This window comes from Schistocerca americana, chromosome 5 (genome assembly GCF_021461395.2).
Source record: "Schistocerca americana isolate TAMUIC-IGC-003095 chromosome 5, iqSchAmer2.1, whole genome shotgun sequence".
NCBI lineage: Eukaryota > Metazoa > Arthropoda > Insecta > Orthoptera > Acrididae > Schistocerca > Schistocerca americana.
In genome coordinates this window covers 339,110,968-339,135,401 of record NC_060123.1, presented here as the reverse complement: position 1 = coordinate 339,135,401, position 24,434 = coordinate 339,110,968, and the positions used below count along the sequence as shown (strand labels likewise).

The window sequence follows — 24,434 nt, the reverse complement described above, 5'->3', positions numbered from 1 at the left end:
TACATAATGGTAAGACAGAGATTTAGGAACCAGGTTTTAAATTGTAAGACATTTCCAGGGGCAGATGTGGATTCTGACCACAATCTATTGGTTATGAACTGCAGATTGAAACTGAAGAAACTGCAAAATGGTGGGAATTTAAGGAGATGGCACCTGGATAAACAGAAAGAACCAGAAGTTGTAGAGTGTTTCAGGGAGAGCATAAGGGAACAATTGACAGGAATGGGGGAAATAAATACAGTAGAAGAAGAATGGGTAGCTCTGAGGGATGAAGAGGTGAAGGCAGCAGAGGATCAAGTAGGTAAAAAGACGAGGGCTAATAGAAATCCTTGGGTAACAGAAGAAATATTGAAGTTAATTGATGAAAGGAGAAAATATAAAAATGCAGTAAATGAAGCAAGCAAAATGGCTAAGCAGGGATGGCTAGAGGACAAATGTAAGGATGTAGAGGCTTGTCTTACCAGGGGTAAGATAGATACTGCCTACAGGAAAATTAAAGAGACTTTTGGAGAGAAGAGAACCACTTGTATGAATATCAAGAGCTCAGATGGCAACCCAGTTCTAAGCAAAGAAGGGAAGGCAGAAAGGTGGAAGGAGTATATAGAGGGTTTATACAAAGGCGATGTACTTGAGGACAATATTATGGAAATGGAAGAGGATGTAGATGAAGAAGAAATGGGAGATAAGATACTGCGTGAAGAGTTTGACAGAGCACTGAAAGATCTGAGTCGAAACAAGGCCCCGGGAGTAGACAACATTCCATTAGAACTACTGATGGCCTTGGGAGAGCCAGTCATGACAAAACTCTACCATTTGGTGAGCTAAATGTATGAGACAGGCGAAATACCCACAGACTTCAAGAAGAATATAATTATTCCAATCCCAAAGAAAGCAGGTGTTGACAGATCTGAAAATTACCGAACTATCAGTTTATAAAGTCACAGCTGCGAAATACTAACGCGAATTCTTTACAGACGAATGGAAAAACTGGTAGAAGCGGACCTCGGGGAAGATCAGTTTGGATTCCGTAGAAATGTTGGAACACGTGAGGCAATACTAACCTTACGACTTATCTTAGAAGAAAGATTAAGAAAAGGCAAACCTACGTTTCTAGCATTTGTAGACTTAGAGAAAGCTTTTGACAACGTTAACTGGAATACTCTCTTTCAAATTCTGAAGGTGGCAGGGGTAAAATACCGGGAGCGAAAGCCTATTTACAATTTGTACAGAAATCAGATGGCAGTTATAAGAGTCGAGGGGCACAAAAGGGAAGCAGTGGTTGGGAAAGGAGTGAGACAGGGTTGTAGCCTCTCCCCGATGTTATTCAATCTGTGTATTGAGCAAGCAGTAAAGGAAACAAAAGAAAAATTCAGAGTAGGTATTAAAATTCATGGAGAAGAAGTAAAAACTTTGAGGTTCGCGGGTTTCATTGTAATTCTGTCAGAGACAGCAAAGGACTTGGAAGAGCAGTTGAACTGAATGGATAGTGTCTTGAAAGGAGGATATAAGATGAACATCAACAAAAGCAAAACGAGGATAATGGAATGTAGTCAAAGTAAATCGGGTGATGCTGAGGGGATTAGATTAGGAAATGAGACACTTAAAGTAGTAAAGGAGTTTTGCTATTTAGGGAGTAAAATAACTGATGATGGTCGAAGTAGAGAGGATATAAAATGTAGACTTGCAATGGCAAGGAAATCGTATCTGAAGAAGAGAAATTTGTTAACATCGAGTATAGATTTAAGTGTCAGGAAATCGTTTCTGAAAGTATTTGTATGGAGTGTAGCTATGTATGGAAGTGAAAAATGGACGATAACCAGTTGGGGCAAGAAGAGAATAGAAGCTTTCGAAATGTGGTGCTACAGAAGAATGCTGAAGATAAGGTGGGTTGATCACGTAACTAGTGAGGAGGTATTGAATAGGATTGGGGAGAAGAGAAGTTTGCGGCACAACTTGACTAGAAGAAGGGATCGGTTGGTAGGACATGTTTTGAGGCATCAAGGGATCACAAATTTAGCATTGGAGGGCAGCGTGGAGGCTAAAAATCGTAGAGGGAGACTAAGAGATCAATACACTAAGCAGATTCAGAAGGATGTAGGTTGCAGTAGGTACTGGGAGATGAAGAAGCTTGCACAGGATAGAGTAGCATGGAGAGCTGCATCAAATCAGTCTCAGGACGGAAGACCACAACAACAACAACATGAGTGTAGGCAATTAACAGAGGTTGGAGTTAGTTTCTTATTTCTTTAATTTCATGTTTTTTGGATTTGTGTTTTTGTTAGGATTTCTAGCAATTCAAGGACATTCTTTTCTGTTAATTATTTGAAGTCATGTTGCCAATGTATAGCAGTCAGATTGTGTTAGGCTTGTATATTGTGAGCAGTAAAAGAATAGGTTAAGTTTGACTTTTCTTTCTCAGGGAAAATTCTGTAGGTTAGTGTTCAGTAAAAATAATTAGACTAATTTTCAGATTGAATACAACTGAAGCTGTTTATTAATACCCAAGATTTTTTTGGCTCTAATGTTCTAATTATTTGCTCACCTGAAGATGAGTTCCATGAAGCAGACATTGATCTAGAAATATAGGTTTTACTAACAGCTAAAGCAGTGATTACTCATAGCTGTGGCTGCCCTATCTACGAGGTTTCTGCATATATTGTTCAACACTCATTCTCACAACTAAGCTTCTGGATAAGGCTCAAACTGTGTCAAACACTTTCGAAAGTCGTGGGACACTGCATCAACCTAGACACTGTTGTCTAGGCTGCTCTCTATCTCACAGATCTGTGCAAAATCCTTCTTGGTTTTTGGAGGAAATTTTTCATTTTCGATAAAATTCATCACACGTGAGCGTAAAACATATTTTGTAATTCAACAAAAGTTTGATGCCAGTGAAACAGGCAATGTGCGTCTATCCTACGAAATAGAAATGACCTGCGGTTTTCTTCCAATCCTTTGGTATCCTTCATGGCTCCAGCAACCTACAGTAAACTGCTGCTATAAGGGGAGCAAGTTCTTTCGCACATTCTCTGTAGAATCTCACACATATCTCATCAAGTCCAGATGTGTTTTCGTTGTTTTGCTGATCATTACTGCTTTCACCTGCTGTCACTTATCTCAATAGCTGCTATATCAACTTCTTGCAGTGATTGAAACCAGAAACAGTATTACAATCTTTCACTGTGAAACAACTTCAGAAGACTCAATTTATTTTTTCAGCCTTCTCACTTTTGTATTCTGTTTTCGTGCCACTGTGGTTACTGAGCGACTGCATAGAGGACTTAGATCTGCATAGTGATTTTACAGACGACTAACAATTCTTAGGAGATTTGATCACATCGGTTAACAAAATTTTATATTCAGTTTAATTGAAATTTTTTGTTCTGGTCTTTTTGAGTTCATTTTACCATTATTCGGATTTTGTTTGTCAAGAGGGCTTTTAATTCGCTCAAATCTATGATGAAGCTCTTGTTGCTTTCATAACAAATTTTCTGAAATGTTCTGACATGACTACTGAACCATAATGCATCTTTCCCAACCCTCACAACCTTGCCCATATTTGTCCAAGGCATATCGAACAATCCATCTGAATGACATCCATGAAGCCTGTAATTGAAAATTTGTTGTGATAGTTTCTCCACTGGAAAAAGATTCCAAATTAACCCCCAATTCCACGTATTTCTAAATGAAAGGCAGCCTTGATATAGTTCTCTTACAAAATGGTTCCTACATTTACATTCAGATTTACATTTACACCCTATTAACCACTGTAAAGTGTGTCTCAAAGATTCCTTCCCAATGTATCAATTATTAGGCCTCTTCCCCATTCCATTCAGGTATCCAGCACAGGAAGAATTGATTTTTTAAGCGCCTCTCTGTGCATTCTAATTAGTTTAATCTTATCCTCATGGTTCCTATGGTAGTGATATACATGCTCTTGTAGCATATTCGTAGATTCATGAGGTCAATCTGATTCTTGGTAAGTTGTAAGTAGACTTTCTCAGGATATCTTCAAGTATCCGCCCATTCAGATTCTTCATCACTTCCACAGCATTCTTCATGGGTAACACAACCTGTCAGCAATTGTTCCAGCCTTATTTCAATATGTTCAGTATCATCTGTTGGTCCTATTTTTTTACAGATCCTACACACTTGAACAATGTTCTAACATGATTCATATTAGTGTGTATCTCTCCGTAAACAGAGTTGTGAAAACTTTTAAAAGAAGTTTATTTAATGAAAGTTGCTTCATCAACATTTATGTTTTTATTTATGCACAGAGCAGGCTTTTTCTCTGTCCAGGTATAGTAAATCTGGAATGATTTTTCGCTTTTAAACGTCTGGCCTCTCTTGCTGAAGAATAGTTATGGCATAATATGGAAATCAGTGGGGAAAATTTTCAATATGTTGAAGCAAAATAATTACAAAGAGTCTAGGAAGATGCAACAGAATAAAACCCACTGTTTTAACACTGGTGAGTTAGCCGAAAGTAGATTATCTTTCAGTATTAGTAGACAATGGCATTGTCTCTCCCCTAACATCAACATCAAAATTTTCTTTCAGTGAAACCTTTACATTGACATCCCATTCTGTTAACAGCATGTGTGAATGCCGCCATTTGAAAAATATTGTGGAATGTTTCAAGGTTGCATTCCATCCATTTCCGTTAAGTGTGAATCAACCTCACAATCCTTGATCTACATCGGTCATTTCTCAAATAGTCTGCTCTACCCAGAGAATGGAAAGTATTAAAAAATCAATTTTTACCCTCCTGAAACTAACACATGTTCACTCTAAAAATTAAATTTATTAACTCTTTAATCTATGGGTAAGACTAAGGACTGATTCATGTAGCAATTAACAGAAGGGAATGAAGTGGCATGCAACATCACTGTCAAATAATGGTGTGTTCACACTTGATGGATCGTCAACACAATATCACTTTGATTAGCCCTGTAACGAATTGTGAAAGTGTGGTTATGAGTCACCTTCCATGATGCTAAAGTCGGAATATAATATCAGAATTGTGGCACGAGCAATAATAAAATGTGTTAATGACAGAGGCGAACTTCATAAGGGCAGTTCTTGATTAAGTTTTTGTGTTAAAGTGCTGAGAAGTGAAACAAGAAGAAAAAGTCGTCCAACATTTCCAAACATCGACATTTATTTGCTAACGAAAATATATACATTCAAACACATCACACTGTATTTTTAAGACTATACATTGTGTTTTTTTTTCTATATACCGAATAATGACAAAAATAACCACATTTTTCCATCAATAACCTGAATTATTCATTGCTGTAAAGAGGTTGTTCAATGAAAATTGCTATATCGATTTTTGTTCTCATTTAAACACAGTGTGTGCTTTTCTGCATCCAGTTATTGTAAAACCTAAATCATTTTTCGCTCTCAGATATCTGGCCTCTGTTATGGAAGAAGACTGAATGGAAAAAAGTCCAAGTTGTTACGGAACATTTGCAGTGTGTCACGAAAACAAAGCATAAAATTAAAATAAAGACTTACAAGACGCAATAGCGCAAAAGCCACTACTATTACATGTGCGAGTACGATGAAAACAGGTTAACTTCCGATGTTAACATGCGACGGCACCGCTCATTTCATCAACGTCATCGTAAAACTCTCTCAGCAAGAACCATTAACGCTGATGACCCGTTCCATCCCGTTGACGGGCTGTGTGAATATAGCCATTTGAAATATATTTTGGAATGTTTTGAAGTTCCATTCCATCCCTTTCGTCAAGTTTGAAACAACTTATATTATAAAGCATATTGAAATTGTATGTTGTATATTCGATGCATCTAGAAGCGAAGGTAAAAATTACTTTCAGCGGCAATACAATAAACCGAAATAAATTGGAAACCCTCAGTAACACATCCGAGCTAATGCTCTACAGTGGGCTACCTTCTTTCCCCCGAGGGAGGTGGGATTTTGTAAGTGGTCGAATAAAGCTCATCAGCAAAAAAAATGACATTAAAAAAATCTGACACCTCAGTAGCTTCAGAACTCCTACTAATGGCGATGAGATACATCATCGAAATCTTGTGTTAGCACGTGGCTGCGTCCCCTTGAATTTATTTTGCAGACAGTATACTGGTTGATCAATAAAGAAACGAAATTATTTTAAACACTTTATAAAGATTTTAACATTAATTCATAGCGGCCCAGCAACGCCACACAGTAGCAAATGGAACAGTACCTCATTCTTGTTGGTATTGCTGTTATTGTGATCACATTTGAATTTTTTTAATTTTATTTCCTGATAATCTTTAGCGTAAAATTTAGCTTCATGAGTATGGGCTATAATAATGTCCTCTCATACAGAAGTAATACGAAAATACTTGAAAAATAAACACAATGCTGTGTAGTACCTGTTTGTTACCACGATAAGATCTTTGGTTTGCTGTCAACAACTGTAGTAGTGTCTTTGAATTTGAGGTGAAAACAGTTAGAAAGCATGTGTTGACAGGTACGTGGTACAGGAGAAAGGTGTGGTTTTTCGGTGGATGTGAGGATGGGGCAGGGGAAAAGCCAGTTCACAGAAGAAGAATTGCAAGATTATCAGGTAAAAAATTCAGTATGGGACAAAAAAAAGTTCAGATACGCTGAGCGGTGTTGTGATAAATGTGCACAGTTTTAAGTAACTCATTCCTTTCTTTCATTCATCTTCTATAAATCCCGTCGCGAAGAAGGGCTTACACGAATGTGGAACGAATCAAGTTATGCATTAACATGGGGAAACAATGATTGTTGAATTACATAAGACATGCTAACAACAAATTATGACGAGCGCTAATGTGTTCAGATTGGTGACTGTATGGTATTTCTAAATTACTTAGTAATTGTATGTTAGGAAAAAAAAACTACTTTGGAAAAAAACAACACGACTACCACTCCTGTCCTACTCGGCTGCTGTTTTTTTTCCATCAGCTATTAATTATCAGCTGTTTATATTGTGTAGGCCCTACTGGATATGCCAAGAGCTTTTGTCATGGCGTTAACGCGGAATGTACTTTTCCGAGTCAACGTACACTTAGAAATTGTGATAGGAGGGCATAACGCAGTATTCTTTCATTTGAAAATTTTTATTGTGGATGTGAACACTGTGACTCTGGCGACAGAAGGTTCCCGCAAATTACTGCAACCAGTCGCCTTTTGTTACCTTCTTTAATTTTTTATTTTCTATTGCCAGTTTCGAATCGGTTAGCAATGTATCATATAATGATAAATCGCCAGGTTATTCGAAACCGGGAGTGGAAAATAAATGTAAAAGAATAAAACAAACTAAGCCAAATAATGGTACTTTTATAATTGTAACTGTGTGTAGGTCCCTATTGGGAAATATTCAGTTGTTTTTGAAAAGCTTGGATTCTTTGTTATACTAACTGTAGACAGATGGAAGCAGATTATAGTTTGCAGGGATTTCAATGTAGATTTTCTAGAACATTCCTATAGAAAGTATGATAAATGTTACTAAGTTCTTTCAGTTTGACATCTGTTGTTGATTTTCGTTTTTGGGTGGTACAGGAAAGCAGAACACTGATCTAGATAATGTTTTTATAGTCCAAGATAAATTTAATCAAATAAAAGCTTTTCCTATTAAGAATGGTCTGTCTAATCATGATGCACAGGCTCTAGTTACAGTGTATGACATAACTCCATGCAATAACACAAAACAGTCCTCCAAAATAGTGTTAAATTAATGATTTAACAATTTCAAATTTTAGGGAAAACTTGCAACATTTAGACTGGGATGAGATGTACAAGGAACACAATGCCAATTTAAAATTTACCCTATTTCTTGGTACCTTTGTAAGTATATTTGAAAAGGTTCCCTAAGAAAACAGTGAAACATAATTATAAGAAAACATCTAAAATGCCATGACTTACTAAAGGGATAAAAAATATTGTAAAGAAAAGGAAAATATAACTAGGAGTAATCATCCAGAAACAAACCTTATAGAAACTACTACACCATATGAAGAAAAGTTATGCAAAAGTCCAGAAGTATGTGTATTATGTCTGTGATTAGCACATCTGACCATAAAATTAAAACAATTTGGAATATTGTTAAAAGGGAAGCTGGGTGACTGAGAGCGCAGGAAGACTGTATTTCTATCAGACTCAATGAAAAGTTAGTTAACAAAAAGTCAGAAGTAAAAATATATTTTTAATAATCATTTTTAAGTGTTGTAAAGGAAGTAGGATCCAGCTACTCATTATAAAATGCAAGACTGTATACAGAAGAGGCAGTGGCTACGCAATTTGATAAAATTGAAATTCAACCCACCTCTTCTACTGAAATTAGGAAAGTAATGCATTCACTCAAAAGTAAAAGTTTGCATGAAATTGATGGCATTTCCAACAGAGTACTGAAAGCTTGTTCTCAACCTGTAGGATTCTCAGCCATATGTGTACTAGCTCACTGAAACAGGGCATTTTTCCTGACCAACTAAAATATGCTATTGTTGAACTATTACTTAAAAAAGGGGATAGGTCTCATGCTAAAACTACCACCCACTATCATGTCTGAAAATTTTTTCCAAAATTCTTGAAAAAGTAATGTATTCAAGAATAGCTTCACATATTTGTAAAAATTAAGTACTGACAAAATGTCAGTTTGCTTTTAAAAACGGCTTTTCAACATAAAATGCTATAGGACAAAAAACAAAAATGTTGTAACTTACCAAACGAGAAAGCGCTGATATGTTGATAGACACAATAAAAAACACACACACAAATATTCAAGCTTTCGCAACCCAAGGTTGCTTCATTCGTCTTTCCCTCTCCTTCCCTCTTTCCTGGCGAAGCAACCATTTGTTGTGAAAGCTAGAATTTTGTGTGTGTGTTTGTTTGTGTGTCTATCGACCTGCCAGTGCTTTCGTTCAGTAAGTCACATCATCTTTGTTTTTAGATATATTTTTCCCACGTGGAATGTTTCCCTCTATTATATTGATATCAGTATATACAATTCTGTACAGTAAATGGCATAACACAATTGGCAAATGTACTTCGAACAGAAGTCTGTTGCTAATGCAAAATATTTCAACTTTCTGGGTTTGTGCACAGATGAGAAATTGAATTGGAAGAAACACATTGATGATCTGCTGAAACAATTAGGTTCAGATACATATGCTATTAGGGCTGTTGCAAATTTTGGTCCTAAATATAACAGTAAATTAGCCTGCTATTCCTATTTTCATACATTGTTTTCGTATGCCGTCATATTTTGGGGTGATTCATCATTGAGAGAAAAAGTATTCATTGCATGAAAGCATGTAATCTGAATAATAGCTGGAGCCTACCCAAGATTACCCTTTCTTCGGTAGCGCTACAGCCTTTGGTGAGCCTTGGCTTCTTCAACAATCTTCCTTCACACTTCTCAGTTATTTGCAGCTCTTTTCCACTCCCGGACTCCCATACTGGTGATATCCATTATTACCTTATTGATCCATCTTCTTCTAGGTCTCCCTTTATGCCTAACTGAATGGATCACACCTTTCATCATCTTCTTTGGAATTCTATCCTCTGCCATTCTCTCAAAGTGTCCTAGCCATCGTATTCGCTGTGCTTTCACAAATTTTACTACGTCCCTGCGTTGTATTAACTTGGCATTGTAGCATATTCTCCAGCCTTCTTCCTCCCTTATTGGCCCATAGATTTTCCGTAGTATTTTCCGCTCAATGGTTCTTAGTGCATTTTTATCGTGTCCTGTCAATGTCCATACCTCTGACCCGTATGTGATAACTGGGCGGACTAGGGAATTATATATTAGCAGTTTAGTTTTTCTTGTAACAAGGCTATTTTTGAAAAGTTGCATATTTGCAAAGTAAGCTCTGTTTCCTGTTTGTATTCTTTCCCTTATAGCATTTCCCATACTGTTATCATTTGTTATTTGGGCTCCCAAGTAGTTAAAAGAGGACACTCCTTTGAAGCATTTCCCATTGATGTTTAGGTTTTTAGGGGTTCTTCTGGCCTCAGGTTGTTACATTACCATATATTTTGTTTTGTTTTCATTTACTATGGGGCCAATTTTTAAGGCTTCTGATTCCAGCGGTCAGTATGTTTCTAGGAGTGTATTGGTATTTCTTCGTACTATAGAAATGTCATCAGTGGATGCACATATCTGGCTAGTTTTCATAAATATGGTGCCTCTTTTGTTGATTTTATTTACTACACTATGGAGGGCTATATTTAATAGGACAGTGGAGACACTGTCACCTTGCTTCACTCCTTTATTAAAGTCAAAGCTTTCACTTGTTCTGCTAAAGACCTTTACTTTTGCTCTTGTCATTGTCATTCTGATTAGTCTTATTAGTTCAGTACATATACCATCTTCTTTCAGTACTCTGTATAGTTCTTGCCGATTTATGCTGTCAAAGGCTTGTTTGAAGTTGATGAATATGAAATGCAGATCTATATCATATTCATAGAACTTTTCCATCATTTGTGTTATCACAGATATCTGATCAGTTGTTCATTCCTCTGTCTGGTCAAAAGCCACACTGATATTCCCCTAGTATGCCTTCTGCACACTTCTGTATCCTTTCATTTAATATACTTGTGAAGATCTTATAAGCTGTGCTAAGGAGTGTTATACCTCAATAGTTTTCACATGCTGTTCTGTCCCCTTTCTTATAAATGGGAATTATTATTCCAATTATCTGGCATAGTTTCTGTTTCCCATATATCTGATATTAATGTGTGCAGTTCCTTTATTACAACCTCACCACCAGTTTTTATAAATTCAGCAATTATGCTGTCTTCCCCAGGGGCTCAATTGTTTTTTGACTTGTGCAGAGTCTGGGAGACCTCTTGTAGCGTTGGCTTTCTTGCCTCGTTGGTTTCATTGTCTACTTCCAGCTCCACTCTTTCCTCCTATGCATCTGTCTCTTCATCTTATACTATCTGTTCTTCCTCCCTTATCATTTTCCCATCTTTACTGGAACAGGCCATTGTTTTTAGTTGGAATCTATTCCTCATTGTCCCTATAGCATGATAGAACTTTCTTATTTTGCTCTGCTCCTTTAATTCTTCTAGTTCTTGAAATTTCTTCTTATTCCACTCTCTTTTCTTTCTCTTGCACACTCTGTTAGCTCTTCTTAATTCTCTGTATTGTCCTATTTTGTTGTCATTTGTTAATGGCTGTTTCTCTCTCAAGACTGATTTTATCACAAAGTGGTCTGAATCAGTTCGGTCCTCTGCAGCTCCGTACTTCTGTAACCGACATGGAGTGGTGTGCAATCACTAAAATATGATCAATCTGATTGACCACTCCATTGGCTGCAGACTTCCAAGTACCCAGGTGGATCCTTTTGTGTGGAAAGCAGAGCAGGTACTTTTAATAATCACATTATTCCTCTCTGCAAATTGGTATAGTAAGTATCTGTTCTCATTGTTTTCTTCATGTAGTGAATATTTTTCAGAAACTCCATATGGATGTTCATTCCTCCCTATTTTTGTATTAAAATCTCCTATTACTAACATCAGGTCATATTTAGGTACTGTGCAGAATACTTTTTCCAAGTCTTCGTAGAAATGTTCTTAAATTATATTATCTTTTTCCTCTGTTGGTGCATGTCCATTACCTATTGATATATTCCTAAATTTCCCTCGTAGTCTGAGTCTGCACATCCTTTCATTTATCGGTTCACATTCTAGAAGGCTTTTCCTAAATTCCCTAGTTGTTATAAACCCTGTTCCAAGTTGGCCTGTTCTTTCTTCTGGTCCACTATATACCAATGAGTACTCAGGTTTATCTATCTGCCCATTCCCTTGCCATCTTATTTCCTGTAGCCCTACGATATCATATTTGAATTTTAAAATTTCATTGGCTATTTCTTTCATTTTTCCAGGCTGAAACATTGTCCTCACATTCCATGATGCTACTGTTAGATCCTTTATCCGTTTCCTTTGCCGGGGTCGTGATACATGCTTTCCGTCCAGTTTCCGAGGCTTCTGTTGAATTTCCGTAATATTCTCTTTTATTTTTTTTTTTTTTTTTTTTACAGTTTGGGGTTATTAACCCCATGCCCAACCCCAACCTGGAGGACCAAGATTTGTATAAGTTGTATAAGGTTTACTCCTCTAGGGAAGCTGGCTTCACTACGCTTCTAGAGCCCTCCCTGCCCTATGTTGTGGGACACACTTTGTCTTGCTCCTCTGTCGAGACCAATCCAGCTTGGGTGACCCTGCCAGTGGCTATGCTACTGCTGGCATAGCTCTCGACTTCAACGAATCATGCAGACCCTCCCACCTGGCACTGAAGGTGCCTACTATAAGGTGGTGTCCCCTGGGAGGGCCCAAGATCACTTTGCCGACATTTACTTAAGGAACTTAGGATATTCACAGTACCTTCGCAATATGTATATTCGCCTATGAATTTTTTTTTATTAATAACCCATCTCAATTCATAAATAATAGCAAAATACATAGTTACAACTCTAGAAGAAGATTATCTTCACTGTTGTGGATTAAATCTGACTTTGGCACAGAGAGGGGTGAATTATGCTGCCACAAAAATCTTTGGTCATTTTCCAAACAGCATTTAAAGTCCAACAGATAGCCAACCAGCATTTAAAAACAAATTAAAAGAATTTCTGAATGAGAACTCCTTCTACTCAGTAGATGAACTTTTAGCTGCGAAGTAGTAACTGGGAAAAAAATGTGCAATGAAAACTTAGGTTAAACTGACACATCACACATCATTATGAAATGTTGGATTCATTATGCTCGGAACAAGTATTAATGTAATGTAACAAAAGGTGACTGGTTGCAGTAATTTGTGGGAACCTTCATTCTTATACTTTTTTTTTATATTTGGAATTTTTTAATTTTCTGTCTAATGCCCACGACCAGCTTGCTGTGGACTTTTGCATCAAAATATAAAACTCAAGTGTGAACCCGAGATAAGGATGTATAGTCTATATGGAAATTATTTCTGCTTTTAGCATATTGTGTTTGTGAATTGCTGAGTTCATCCTAAATTCACTCTTGCTATTAACCATTAATGCCATTTAGTAGTACACATATTGGCATGTAATTGTCAAACATCCATAGTGCTTGAATTGACATCTGGGAAATGTTCAACAACTTTACATGATGTTATTGCTTTTTTTCCTGCAATGCTTCAGAAGATTATGCCATAGGACAGAACTAAGTGTAATTTTGCTAGCAATCCTCGCAGAAGATCAATAAAGTAAGAAAAAGTGCCAAAACAAGCAAACTGAGCTTATTCGTCAACAACTGCACATACTCAAGCCACCTCAGTTTTTGACATGTAGCCTTATCCAGCTCCTTGATCTCTGCACAATACATGGCTTCTAACATCTACAGAGCTTTTTTAAAGACCAAACAGCTAGATATTTTGAATGAAGTACTAGAAATTTGCATATCAATGTAGAGAGCATAAGCAGATCTAACTGCCAATATGTATCAGAACTCTGCCTAGAAATTAATATTGACGGGCTTGTATTCCAAGAAACACGTGCAAATGGTGTAGATCAACTCAAGACAAGGGATGGAATACTAGGATACAACCTCCTTGGCGCCACTTGCCACCCAGCCTGTGGTATCGCCACCTATATGTGTAAAAAGTTTAGAATGCTTTCCTAATCTTGGCAGTGATCTCTAATGATATGCATGAAATTGTAATAAAAATTCGAGATTGACAAACCTCCAGCAGTTCAGTGGCCATCGCAAGTCCTTCACACACATCTCCACTCAGCTAATTACACAGGTGATTTCAACAGCCATTATGAGCAGTGGAAGTATAACTCCAGTGGAGAAACTTCAATTTCCTGGGCAGATCATCACAATTTCCACCTAATTTTTAATTCTAAGGACTGATCTACCTTTAGATCAGCTGTATGGAGGCAAGAGGACAGTCTTAATTTATATTTCATACCATCAAACAATAGCCACCAGCCATTGACAACAGCATGTAGAATTCTGAATGACTTTCCACACAGTCAGCGCAACCCAGTAATACTGGAAGCAGGCTTATAAATCTCACTGGTAAATTCCATTCCCAACCACGCTGGAACTTTCAGAAAGCAAACTGGTCTGACTTCTCTAAAAAGATTGATAACCTCTTAAGATTTATTCCTTCCCTGGGCAATAACTGTGGAAGATTTGGGGGTACAGTGTTAAGCATACAAAGAAAGTTTATTCCCGGAGGCTACCAGGAGGAGTGGATTCCTGCGTGACCAGAGGGCGAGAAACTGCACAAGGTCTTCCTTTCAACTGGAGAGCAGGAAATAGCAGACAAACTGCTGCATAATCGTGTCACAACACACGCCAGAAATTGCTGGGCACTGTTGAAAAACTTGATTTCAATCGGTCAAGTAAAAAGACCTGATCACTGTTACACAACTATGGAGGTGCAAATCAAGTAATATCCAACAACCACCTCATAAAACTGAGTGCTGTTGTTGCACATATCATCTCAAGATCTAAACCACCTACTTCCCAATCTCATGCCATACAGGTGAAGCAAGAACTGAGAATCACAATGGCAGAAGGTCCACATCATAGCCCATATTATCTCCCATTCATTCCTGAAGATATTTCAATTGCTTTATAAGACATTGGATCAGATAAAGCTCCAGATTTTGACAATATGCATCCAGAACTCCTCCTTCACTGTGATAAATACCTTATGCTAAAACAAGGCTAACACATTTTTCTCCAACATTCTACAAACAGGACCCATTCAAAAACTTGTGAAACAGATTAGAATCATTGGCATCTTACAACAACATAAACCCAACAGTAAACCTCAAACTTAGTGTTATTGTCCTGAGTGTGGCATAAAAATCACTGCTGTATAACAGAATACATAGCAGAATACTTACAAAGATTCCTGTTGAACTGGCCAGATTTCGAGACTGTATGGACCAAGTGCTTTCACTACTAATTTAAATAGAATCTGACTCACAGAAATAATTAAAACTTCTGCTGTATTTATTGATCTGTCTGCAGCTTATGATACTGTGTGGATGTAGGGTGTCATCTATTAGATGCGTTATGTAGTTACCCATCAGAAGAAAATCACAACTGTTTAGCAATATTCTGACTGACAGACCATTTCAGTTAACACAACTGGTAACTAGGAGACCCTCAACAATGGCCTACCTCAATGCACAGCCTTACCCCCACTACTAATTAGCTTATATATTGCAGATCTGTCAGCCACTCGGCCCAGGAAGTTGTGAAGTTTCATGCTTATGATTTGGGTGATAGCAACACAGCACAAACAAATCAAGTTTACCACACACAAATTAAAAAAAGATCTAAGTAGAGTAGGACAGTACATTTGTAAATGAGGACGTTAACTGAAACCTAACAAAACTGAATGTCATTGCTTTCATCAGAGTAATATAGTAGCCCACCAAGAACTAGATTTACTTTTTGAAGGTAAATGTCTGGCCCATAACAAATATCCATGGTACTTTGGAGTTATGCTTAAACAGTGTCTAACAAAGACTGTTGCTAAATTGAGGTTGAGAAATGATCTGCAGAAGTTATGTGGTACAATACAGGGTTGAGCCGCTTCAGCCTTATGATCATCCATCCTTGGCCTTGTCTACTCAGCGGCAGAGTATTGCAGCATTGTCTGGGTAAACAGCAGCCACATGAAGCTAACAGATACAAGGATGTCCATGCCCAGGGGCAGGGTGGTGAGGGGTCTTGCTGTGCCCCCCCTCCCCCTCAGCTCTTAGGCAAATGAAAAAAAAAAAAAATCTGTGTAGTCAGGTGCTTTTCTTTCAAGAAATTGGTTTAAAAGTTGGTATTACGTAGGTTCCTAACGGGGTCATAACTGGAAATTCTTTTTATGGATACTTACAGGTCACCATTCATCTTCCAAAACATTAAAAATGCTGCAAGTCTAATTCCCCCCCCCCCCACACACACACACACACACCACACACACAATCATATGGGCACCTATGGGTAGGCACACAACTAAATCAAATAATGCATATTGTTACTGCCACAATCAAATCCACTCCAGTATTCTGGCTACCTAATCTGAGTCGCATTCCACCACCTAACCTAAGAAGAAAGGATAACCTTCTCAGAGAGCATAAGAAAATCTGCAACATGCTCCTCTGCAGGCACCCCAACTCCGAACAGCTAGCAACCTGGTTGACCATAAATTTGATCTCAACAATGGTTGGAGGAAAGCTTCCTCCATGACAACAACAAATCACTGGAATCTGATCTGCCCCAGAGGACAGAATCTGGAACAACCACAGGAGATGCAGTTGACCTACTGTCCAGGTTGAGAAAGACTACCACTGCAGAGTACATCTGTGGCTTTCTGAGATTGGTTGTAAGGCACAGTGTGGAAGAGTGCCCTCAAAATTGGTACCCAGGAAACCCCTCAGACTTCTTGGATACTAAAGCAGATATGATAAATTATATGAATAGTATGTCTGTAAATTTGTTAATTATGTATATATTGTATTGTATTTGTATTTCTAAAGTGATTTGTAGTTGCCACATGATTAATCTAAAAATCTATCTATGGTACTTGTCACTTTTATAAGTCTGGAACTGCAAAAGATTTTTTAAAGATTAAGGATTATGCTGTTGGCTGTGGACCAGTTGTAAGCCTGTTACATTGTTCTCCTGGCTGCCTCGGTAGTGAATTTGAGTTTTATTTATTTATTTATTTTTCTTTATTCGTGTTGGAAAATGTTACAGCTTTTGAACCTTCTCCGTACCAAGTACATAATTTTTGTAGACCAGTAACAGGAAGAAGCAGCACCAAAACTTGCAGCACACCGTCTTTAAGGGTTTCCCACTTCAAAATCTAATCTTGTTTGTCATGTCATTTGTTAATGTGACCCTCTGTTTTCTGTTAAGATACCACCTATACAAGGGAAAGACCCATAATAGGATACCACATTTTATTATCCACATAGTCAAAGGACCTGTAAGTTCGCCCAAAATGCTAGCAGTGTAATTTTACTTGTTTAGCTCAACTAGGATGGAGTCAGTAAGTTCATGTATTGCCATCTCAGTGGAGAAGCCTTTATGGAAGCCAAAGTGAACTCCCTAAGATTGTGCCCAGAAATGTTACAGTATTTTGTTGTAAGCTAAATTTGGGGGGGGGGGGGGGGGGGGGGGAAGAGAGAGCACAACGAGGGGAGAGATCACATGGTTGTCTCCCCTTCTGTACATTGGTGCTACTTCTGCATCTCCACTCTTTCAGGAAATCATCTTGACTCATTGTTTGTGACTCAGGGGTCACACTTATGAATCAGCATAAGATTTTACTAGGCCTACTTTGCCTAAGATACAATAATTGCTAGAAGAGTTTCTTCTTTTTAGTGATGTAAGGATTGTGGCGTATGCATTGCCTGCCTAAACACGTTTAATTGATCTGCTTTTGATGGACCAATTTTTTGTCCTCCTGTTTTCAGCTACTGTTAGGAAAAGTTGACTTAATAGCCAATGATTTGAATTCCGTATCATCTCCCTTGCTATTCTGTCATCTGGTAGTTGAATGTCGCTTGCCTTATTGGGTATGTTTGTACCTAATTTGGCCCTAGATTGTCCTTATTCTGTTCTTAGACTTTTTTATGCATTATATATGGTTTGTATGTTTTTGCTAGCATGCTGAAAGAATTGAACTATTGCTTGTAACGAATTTTTAAATGGTGATTCTGTAATAAACTGAGCTCCCTCTCTACTACTTGTAAGAATTTTAATCCCAAAAGCTGTTCATCATTTTTCTTGGCTTCCACTGTAAATGTTCCTGTTGTAAATGAAAATTGTGTTCATTATGTTGGAAACATAGTTTTAGGAGATAATTAAATTTATCATCTACTGTGTGTCGTTGGTGCACTACTTCCCACTTTTTCTCCTATAAATTCTCCCCAAATAATGTAATAGAGTAATCATTTACAATTTCTTGTAATTTGAAGTTTCCTTTCTTAGTTAGGCCTGTACTTGATTGATAGGGGTGCTTTATTGTTGCCATTTGACCATTGTGGTCATATAAGCCATTTATTATGGGGCTCACATTTATTTAATGGAAGACAGTTGACTTTTGAAATATATTATCAGTTGCTGTTGCACCATGCCCTTCTATTCTTGTTGGGAATCGTACTGTTGGGGTCAAAACATAGCTGGATACAAGTAACAAAGTGCCCTCAATCAGAACTATTCCAGATGAAATTTGTATGTCTGTCATCTTACTATATGCTGTTTGGCATGAGGAATTAGTGTATGATTTGAAAGTTGAAACCATCCTAAATTATGTATATATTCGTTTATGCTGCACTATAAACCAAATGTTGAGTTTTAGCCCTCTTTCCTGTTCATATCCTTTTCAATAGTGCATTTAGCTTCACACATTTTTTTTGTGTATTTCAAACAATGGAAAGTCCATGGGGTGGAATAACAATAATATTATGAAAAGTATAGATTGATATGAATTTAGGCCTACCTATGACTACATTTCATAATTGCATCCTAATAAGGAAATCAGGTATTGGATTGTACAAAAATGCTCAGAAAATAATGAAAATACACCAGTATATGTCTTTAGGAATGATATAAATAAGAAGTGCATGAAGCAAAAGCAAAATGGCTGCAAGTAAAATATAAAGAATCCAAAAAAAGAATTGGTTGTTAGGATAGATTCAGCATAGTCCTACAGAAATGTCAAAACAACCTCTGGTGAAATAAAAAGGAAAAATTGCAGTGTTAACAGTGCAATTCCATTTTTAAACATGGAGGAGAGAGCAGATAGGTGGAAACAGTATAGTGAAGGTCCATACCAGATGGAGGAATGATCTGATAACGTTTTAGAAAGAGAGATGGGAGTCCGTTCAAAAGACAAAGGGGATCCAGGAGTAGTCAGAGTATAACATTTGTTTGGAAGTCTCACAGTCAAAGTAGAAGGCATAGATAATATTCCCTTGAAATATACAGGATCATTCTGTGCTGTGGAAATCATACTGTTCAAGTTGGTGTACAGAATATATGAAACTTTATACACAACTTAAGACTTTCAAAAAAATATCATCTGTACAATCCCAGAGATAGTGATGGTATCTAAATGTAGGGACTATGGAAAAATTAGCTTAATAGCTCATACATCCATGTTGCCGACAAGAATAGTCTACAGAAGAATGGGAAAAAAATCAAGAGTATGTTAGTTGACAACCAGCTTGGAGGGAAGGAATGGTGCCAGAAGTACAGTTTTCAAACCGTGTTTGATAATTTAAGACAAATCACTGCACATTCCATGGATTTTTCAACCTAAATAAGCATTTAACACTGTGGAGTGGTGTAAAATGTTCAAAACTTTCAGGAAAATGAGTTAAAGTGTGGGGGAAGACAAATATTACACACCGAGCAAGCTGCCCTAGCACAGCGGACTCATATTCGGAAGGATAACGGTCCAAACCTGCGTCCGGCCATCCTGATTTAGGTTTTCCATGATTTCGGTAAATCACTTCAGGCAAATGCCGGGATGGTTCCTTTGAAAGAGCACAGCTGACTTCCTTCCCTAATGTGATGGGACTGGTGACTGCTGTTTGATCCCCTCCCCCAAATTGACCAACAAATATTACACAGTATGTACAAGAACCAAGAGGGAATAGTAAGAATGAAAGACCAAGAAGGAAATTGTCAGGTTAAAAAGGGTGTAAAACAGGGACGCTGTCATGAAACTTCCTGGCAGATTAAAACTGTGTGCCGGACCGAGACTCGATCTCGGGACCTTTGCCTTTCGCAGGCAAGTTCTCAACCGACTGAGCTACCCAAGCACGACTCACGCCCCGTCCTCACAGCTTTAATTCCGCCAGTACCTCATCTCCTACTTCCAAACTCTCTCAGCAGCTCTCGGTCCAGCACACAGTTTTAATCTGCCAGGAAGTTTCATATCAGCGCACACTCCGCTGTAGAGTGAAAATTTCATTCTAGGGACGCTGCCTTCTGTCCCTGCTATTCAATCTATATATTGAAGAAGCAATGACAGAAATAAAAGAAATGTTTAGGTTTGGGTTTAAAATTTAGGGTGAAAGGGCATCAGTGACACGATTTGCTAATGACATTGCTATCCTCATTGAAAGTAAAGAGAAATTAAAATATCATTTGAATGGAACAGTCTCATCAGCACAGAATAAGGATTGAAAGTAAACTGAAGAAAGTCAAAAATGAGGAGTAGCAGAAATGAGATTAGGGATAAAATTAATATCAAAGTTGGAGACCACAAAGTAGATGAAGGAATTCTGTTGCATTAGAAGCAATAAAGCAGACAAGCACAGGCAAACAGGCCATTCCTGTCCAAAAGAAGTCTACTAGTACCAACCATCAGCCTTAATTTGTGGAAGAAGTTTCTTTGTACGTATGTTTGGACTACAGCAGTGTTTCAAAGTTAGTTGTGGGCAGCGGAGAATCTGTGGAAGAAGAGAACTGAAGCATTTGAGATGTGGTGCTATGAAGGATTGTAAAAAAAAAAGGTGGATTGGTAAGATAAGAATGAGAAGGTTCTCTGCAGAATTGGCAAGGAAGGAAGTATATGGAGAACACTGACAAGAAAAATGGAAAAGATGATAGGACATACTAAGACATCAGTTAATAACTTTGGTGATAGTAGATGAAGCTGAGGAGTATAAAAACAGTAGGGGGAAACAAGTAGTGGAATGCCTTCCACAAATTGAGGAGCTAAGAAATTGGCAGGGTAGAGGGAGTCGTGGTAGGACACCATCCTACCATTCAAAAGACTGATGACACAAAAAAGAGCCACATGGAATAGAAGTGGTATATGTTTGTTTATATCTGTTGAGTTTAGATGCCTGATATGCAAATAACAGTAAATTTTCTTATGTAAGCAACTATGTACTGTATGTGCACTGAGATACATTCAGCCACTATCATGATAACTTCGACATATAGACCTCTCTGTTTGTCTTTTAATCTAATCTGCATTTGGAATCATTATTGGAAGGATAATCGACTTAATTCTCTTCATGAAGAGATAAAAACAATTTACCAACTACAAATTTGTCATTGATAGATGTCTGAACTGTCTGTTAAGGATAATTTCCTTGAATATTTTTCTTTATTGTTGGGCAGAAATCTTAAGTCCCCATCTGCTTGCTATAAAATGTTGAACTTCGTTCCAGAAATTGTGAATGCAGAAAAATATTATGAACTCTCTCTCTCTCTCTCTCTCTCTCTCTCTCTCTCTCTCTCTCTCTCTCTCTCTCTCTCTCTCTCACTCACTCTCTCTTTTTTCTCATGCAAATGCAGCTCACACACACGACTGCAGTCTCAGGCAACTGAAACCACAATGGTTTCAGTTGCCAAAGGCCCTAATGGCCAAAAGCTTATTTGTGACAGTCTTTTTGTTGTGTCTATCTGCGACTTCAGCATCTCTGCTTTATGGTTAGCAGCAACTTTTCTTTTCATAATATTGTTACATTCCATCCTGGATTTTCCATTGTTTGAATGCAGAAAAATGTGTTTCTTATTAGCTTATCATTATGATTCTCATTGGGCATTGTCAATGGAAAATAATTTAATTTTTGTCATATTTTGCTGACAAAACACCTACAAATTGAATTATGTGATTCATTTGGGTGTTGTAAGCTGGTTCAGTCCTTGAAACCAGTTGTTTGACTGTTCCTCGATAAAGTTTTTAAAATTGTACTGGGTAACAGATCCAACACAAAAGTACATAATTTTCTGCAATGCAGTACTGTGTTGTTCCTTAGGCTGTCACTTATACTGCAGATACTTTTGCACTGTATTTGTTCATTTTCAAGAAAATAAATCGCTGTAGAATTGCACAGCGGTGTGCTTCTGTTTCCAACAGAAACAATACACACAATTCTAATCGGTTAAATAATTTTCAGTGGAGTGTTAACAGAGCTATTTCTTTGCCAGGCTTCACATTTTCTATCAGAATCTTAAGATATCAAATCTAATTTTATTGAAATGAGATAATGAATTTTAAAGTCAATGCTTTTTTGTGGACAATTCCACTATGTAATCAGCTATTTATCCATGATGCACCGTCTCAATAAAATACTTCTCAGTGAAAAATACCCTCTTATGGTGTACAATCAGTTCGCACTTACTGACTGTACTCATTGTCTCTTCTTCTTTCTGATCAGGTCCATTAAAATGTGTAATCTCTTTGGAAAGTGCTACTAGTAAGCATTAATTTCACATTTTGATGGATGGCACAAACTCGCCCAGCGTGCATATTGGGTAATCCTGCCACTGCACACCATGTAGATCTGAGGTCTCAGAATTTGTAAAATCTAATTTCAGGGCCAAACTAATTCCAGTAAGCAATAAATGTCTCTTTTTAAATTGTTTAGTATTCACTTTTAGTTTTATCCCATCAATTTTAACATTCATACATCAGTCTTTCACCCCTGGATAAAGCCTCTTAAATTCCCCATACTGAAAAGCTCACACAGTTTTTTGCAGTAGAGGCAAAACCTTGCTCAGACTTTTTTCCTAGCGTAGCCAAATACAGATCTCAATTTTTGATTTCTGACTTTTTCACAATTATCTGAGAAACCTCTAATACTGTAGCTGTCTTTCTGGAAGGCCAACTGTTGGATCCCAGTGTCAAAATATGAATTTTTTCATTATGACTTGCAGTGCAGTTTCGTTGTAAGTTTGGATAAGAGCTCAGAATGATATTATGGGATCATGCTGCCAGCAAAATGTATTTTACAATTAGTCAACAAACTGTTGTATTTACCCATTTATGAAATTTTGTGTGAATGTACATTACATAATTTTGGAAATACCTGAAACGTACCAGAATGAAATTAAGGCTCTTTGCTGATAAAGCTAATGTTGACTGAACTGCATTAGAAGTGGCCTCTCTAAGATATAAAGCGTTTAAAATTGCCTGAATATCAAGAAAAACCATTTCTGGAGAAAAATTTGCCTCCAGTTATCCCAAGAATCATCCACCCAGAAAGATAAATTTTACATATCTGACAAACTAATAGAGAACAAATTTCTAAAAGCATAACTTTCTATAACAGTTATGTCAAGAAATAATTCTACCTGAGCTTTGAACATGTTTTGTTACATGAAATTTCTTGACTTTACTCAAAGTAAATATCTCTATATCAAAACTCTAAACTTGTGTAGCTTATACATGCAAACCATTGAACTAGTGTACCAACTTGCAGACATGTAGGTTATGCATTCAAAGAAATAACAAAAACATTTGCATCCTTATCACAAAATTTCAACAACCATGATTTAAGGGGCTGCTCGATTCCAAATATTTAATATTGTGAGCTGAGGATTTATGGAATTACCTGTAATGTGCATAGGTAACTACACACCAATTATGAATGGTATGTGAAGTGATAGATTGGTAACCACTTGGAATGGAATGAATGAAATACCTGTATGTCCTTTGCTGCTTTTCAGGAATGCTTAACACACACCTTTTTTTTTAGTAAATGTTTTTACTGTTTGTCTTTGACACCTTAAAATTCTCATGTGTTGGGGGCTGTTACTGGACAAACTTACTTTTTTTGCCTTTCTTCATCTCACACAAGCAGTTTATCATAGTCTAAATGACTCAAATGTTTGTTTCTTAGTTTGTACTAATTTATTAAACTGGCTTGCTAAATAAAATGTCTGTCAAATCACCTTGTTCTCTATTAGGTTTTAATTAATTTTATAGCTGCTTGTTGGTTAAAAAAATCTTAGAAAAGGCACAATACACACAAAGCATTTTCTGTATCTTTTTTTTACCTTTAGAATTATTTTTGTTGCAGGATCTGACGTACTTCACAAAGAAGGAGGTTTTGTAGTAAGTATAGCCATATTTTTAAATAATGTTTATGGTTAAACATCAGTTCCCTCTACTGATTGCTTCTCAGATCGGAAGCAGTGATGGAAAATAATCTCTCTCTCTCTCTCTCTCTCTCTCTCTCTCTCTCTCTCTCTCTCTCTCACACACACACACACACACACACACACACACACACACACACACACACCTACACACCTACCTTCTCAAGTTCCGTAATTCCTTGAACTGGTACCGTTATTGAAATTCTCATTGCATTAAGCTAAAATTTTACTTCAGGTGAAAATAACATGCATCTTTGTCATTACTTGTTTTTTATTTGCAGTGCTCATCAGAAATTTAAATCCCTTGCTCCAGAGAAAGTTGGCCATAATAAGAATGCAAAGTTACCAATGAGTAAAATTTTGCAGTATCCAGAGTTGAGAGTTAATCCATTTGGTGATAGAATTTGTCGAATATTTAGTTCAAGTCATGATGGTGATTGTACTTTTGAGGATTTTCTTGATATGATGTCTGTGTTTAGCGATGAAGCTCCAAAGGCTGTAAAGGCAGAGCATGCCTTTCGCATATTTGGTAAGTGATATTTCTCTTA

At 37.2% G+C, this 24,434-nt stretch overlaps 1 protein-coding gene across 1 annotated transcript in view; it reads left to right on the top strand.

Moving 5' to 3' along the window:
• Window positions 1-6,430: 6,430 nt before the first annotated feature.
• The window catches only part of LOC124615789 (calcium and integrin-binding protein 1-like), a 48,096-nt gene continuing 30,092 nt past the window's right edge, over window positions 6,431-24,434 (top strand). The window contains exons 1-3 of the mRNA XM_047143907.1: window positions 6,431-6,586; window positions 23,808-23,842; window positions 24,168-24,415. Of these exons, the coding sequence (XP_046999863.1) occupies window positions 6,536-6,586; window positions 23,808-23,842; window positions 24,168-24,415 (334 nt within the window). The 5' untranslated portion in view covers window positions 6,431-6,535. The remainder of the gene's footprint in view (window positions 6,587-23,807; window positions 23,843-24,167; window positions 24,416-24,434) is intronic.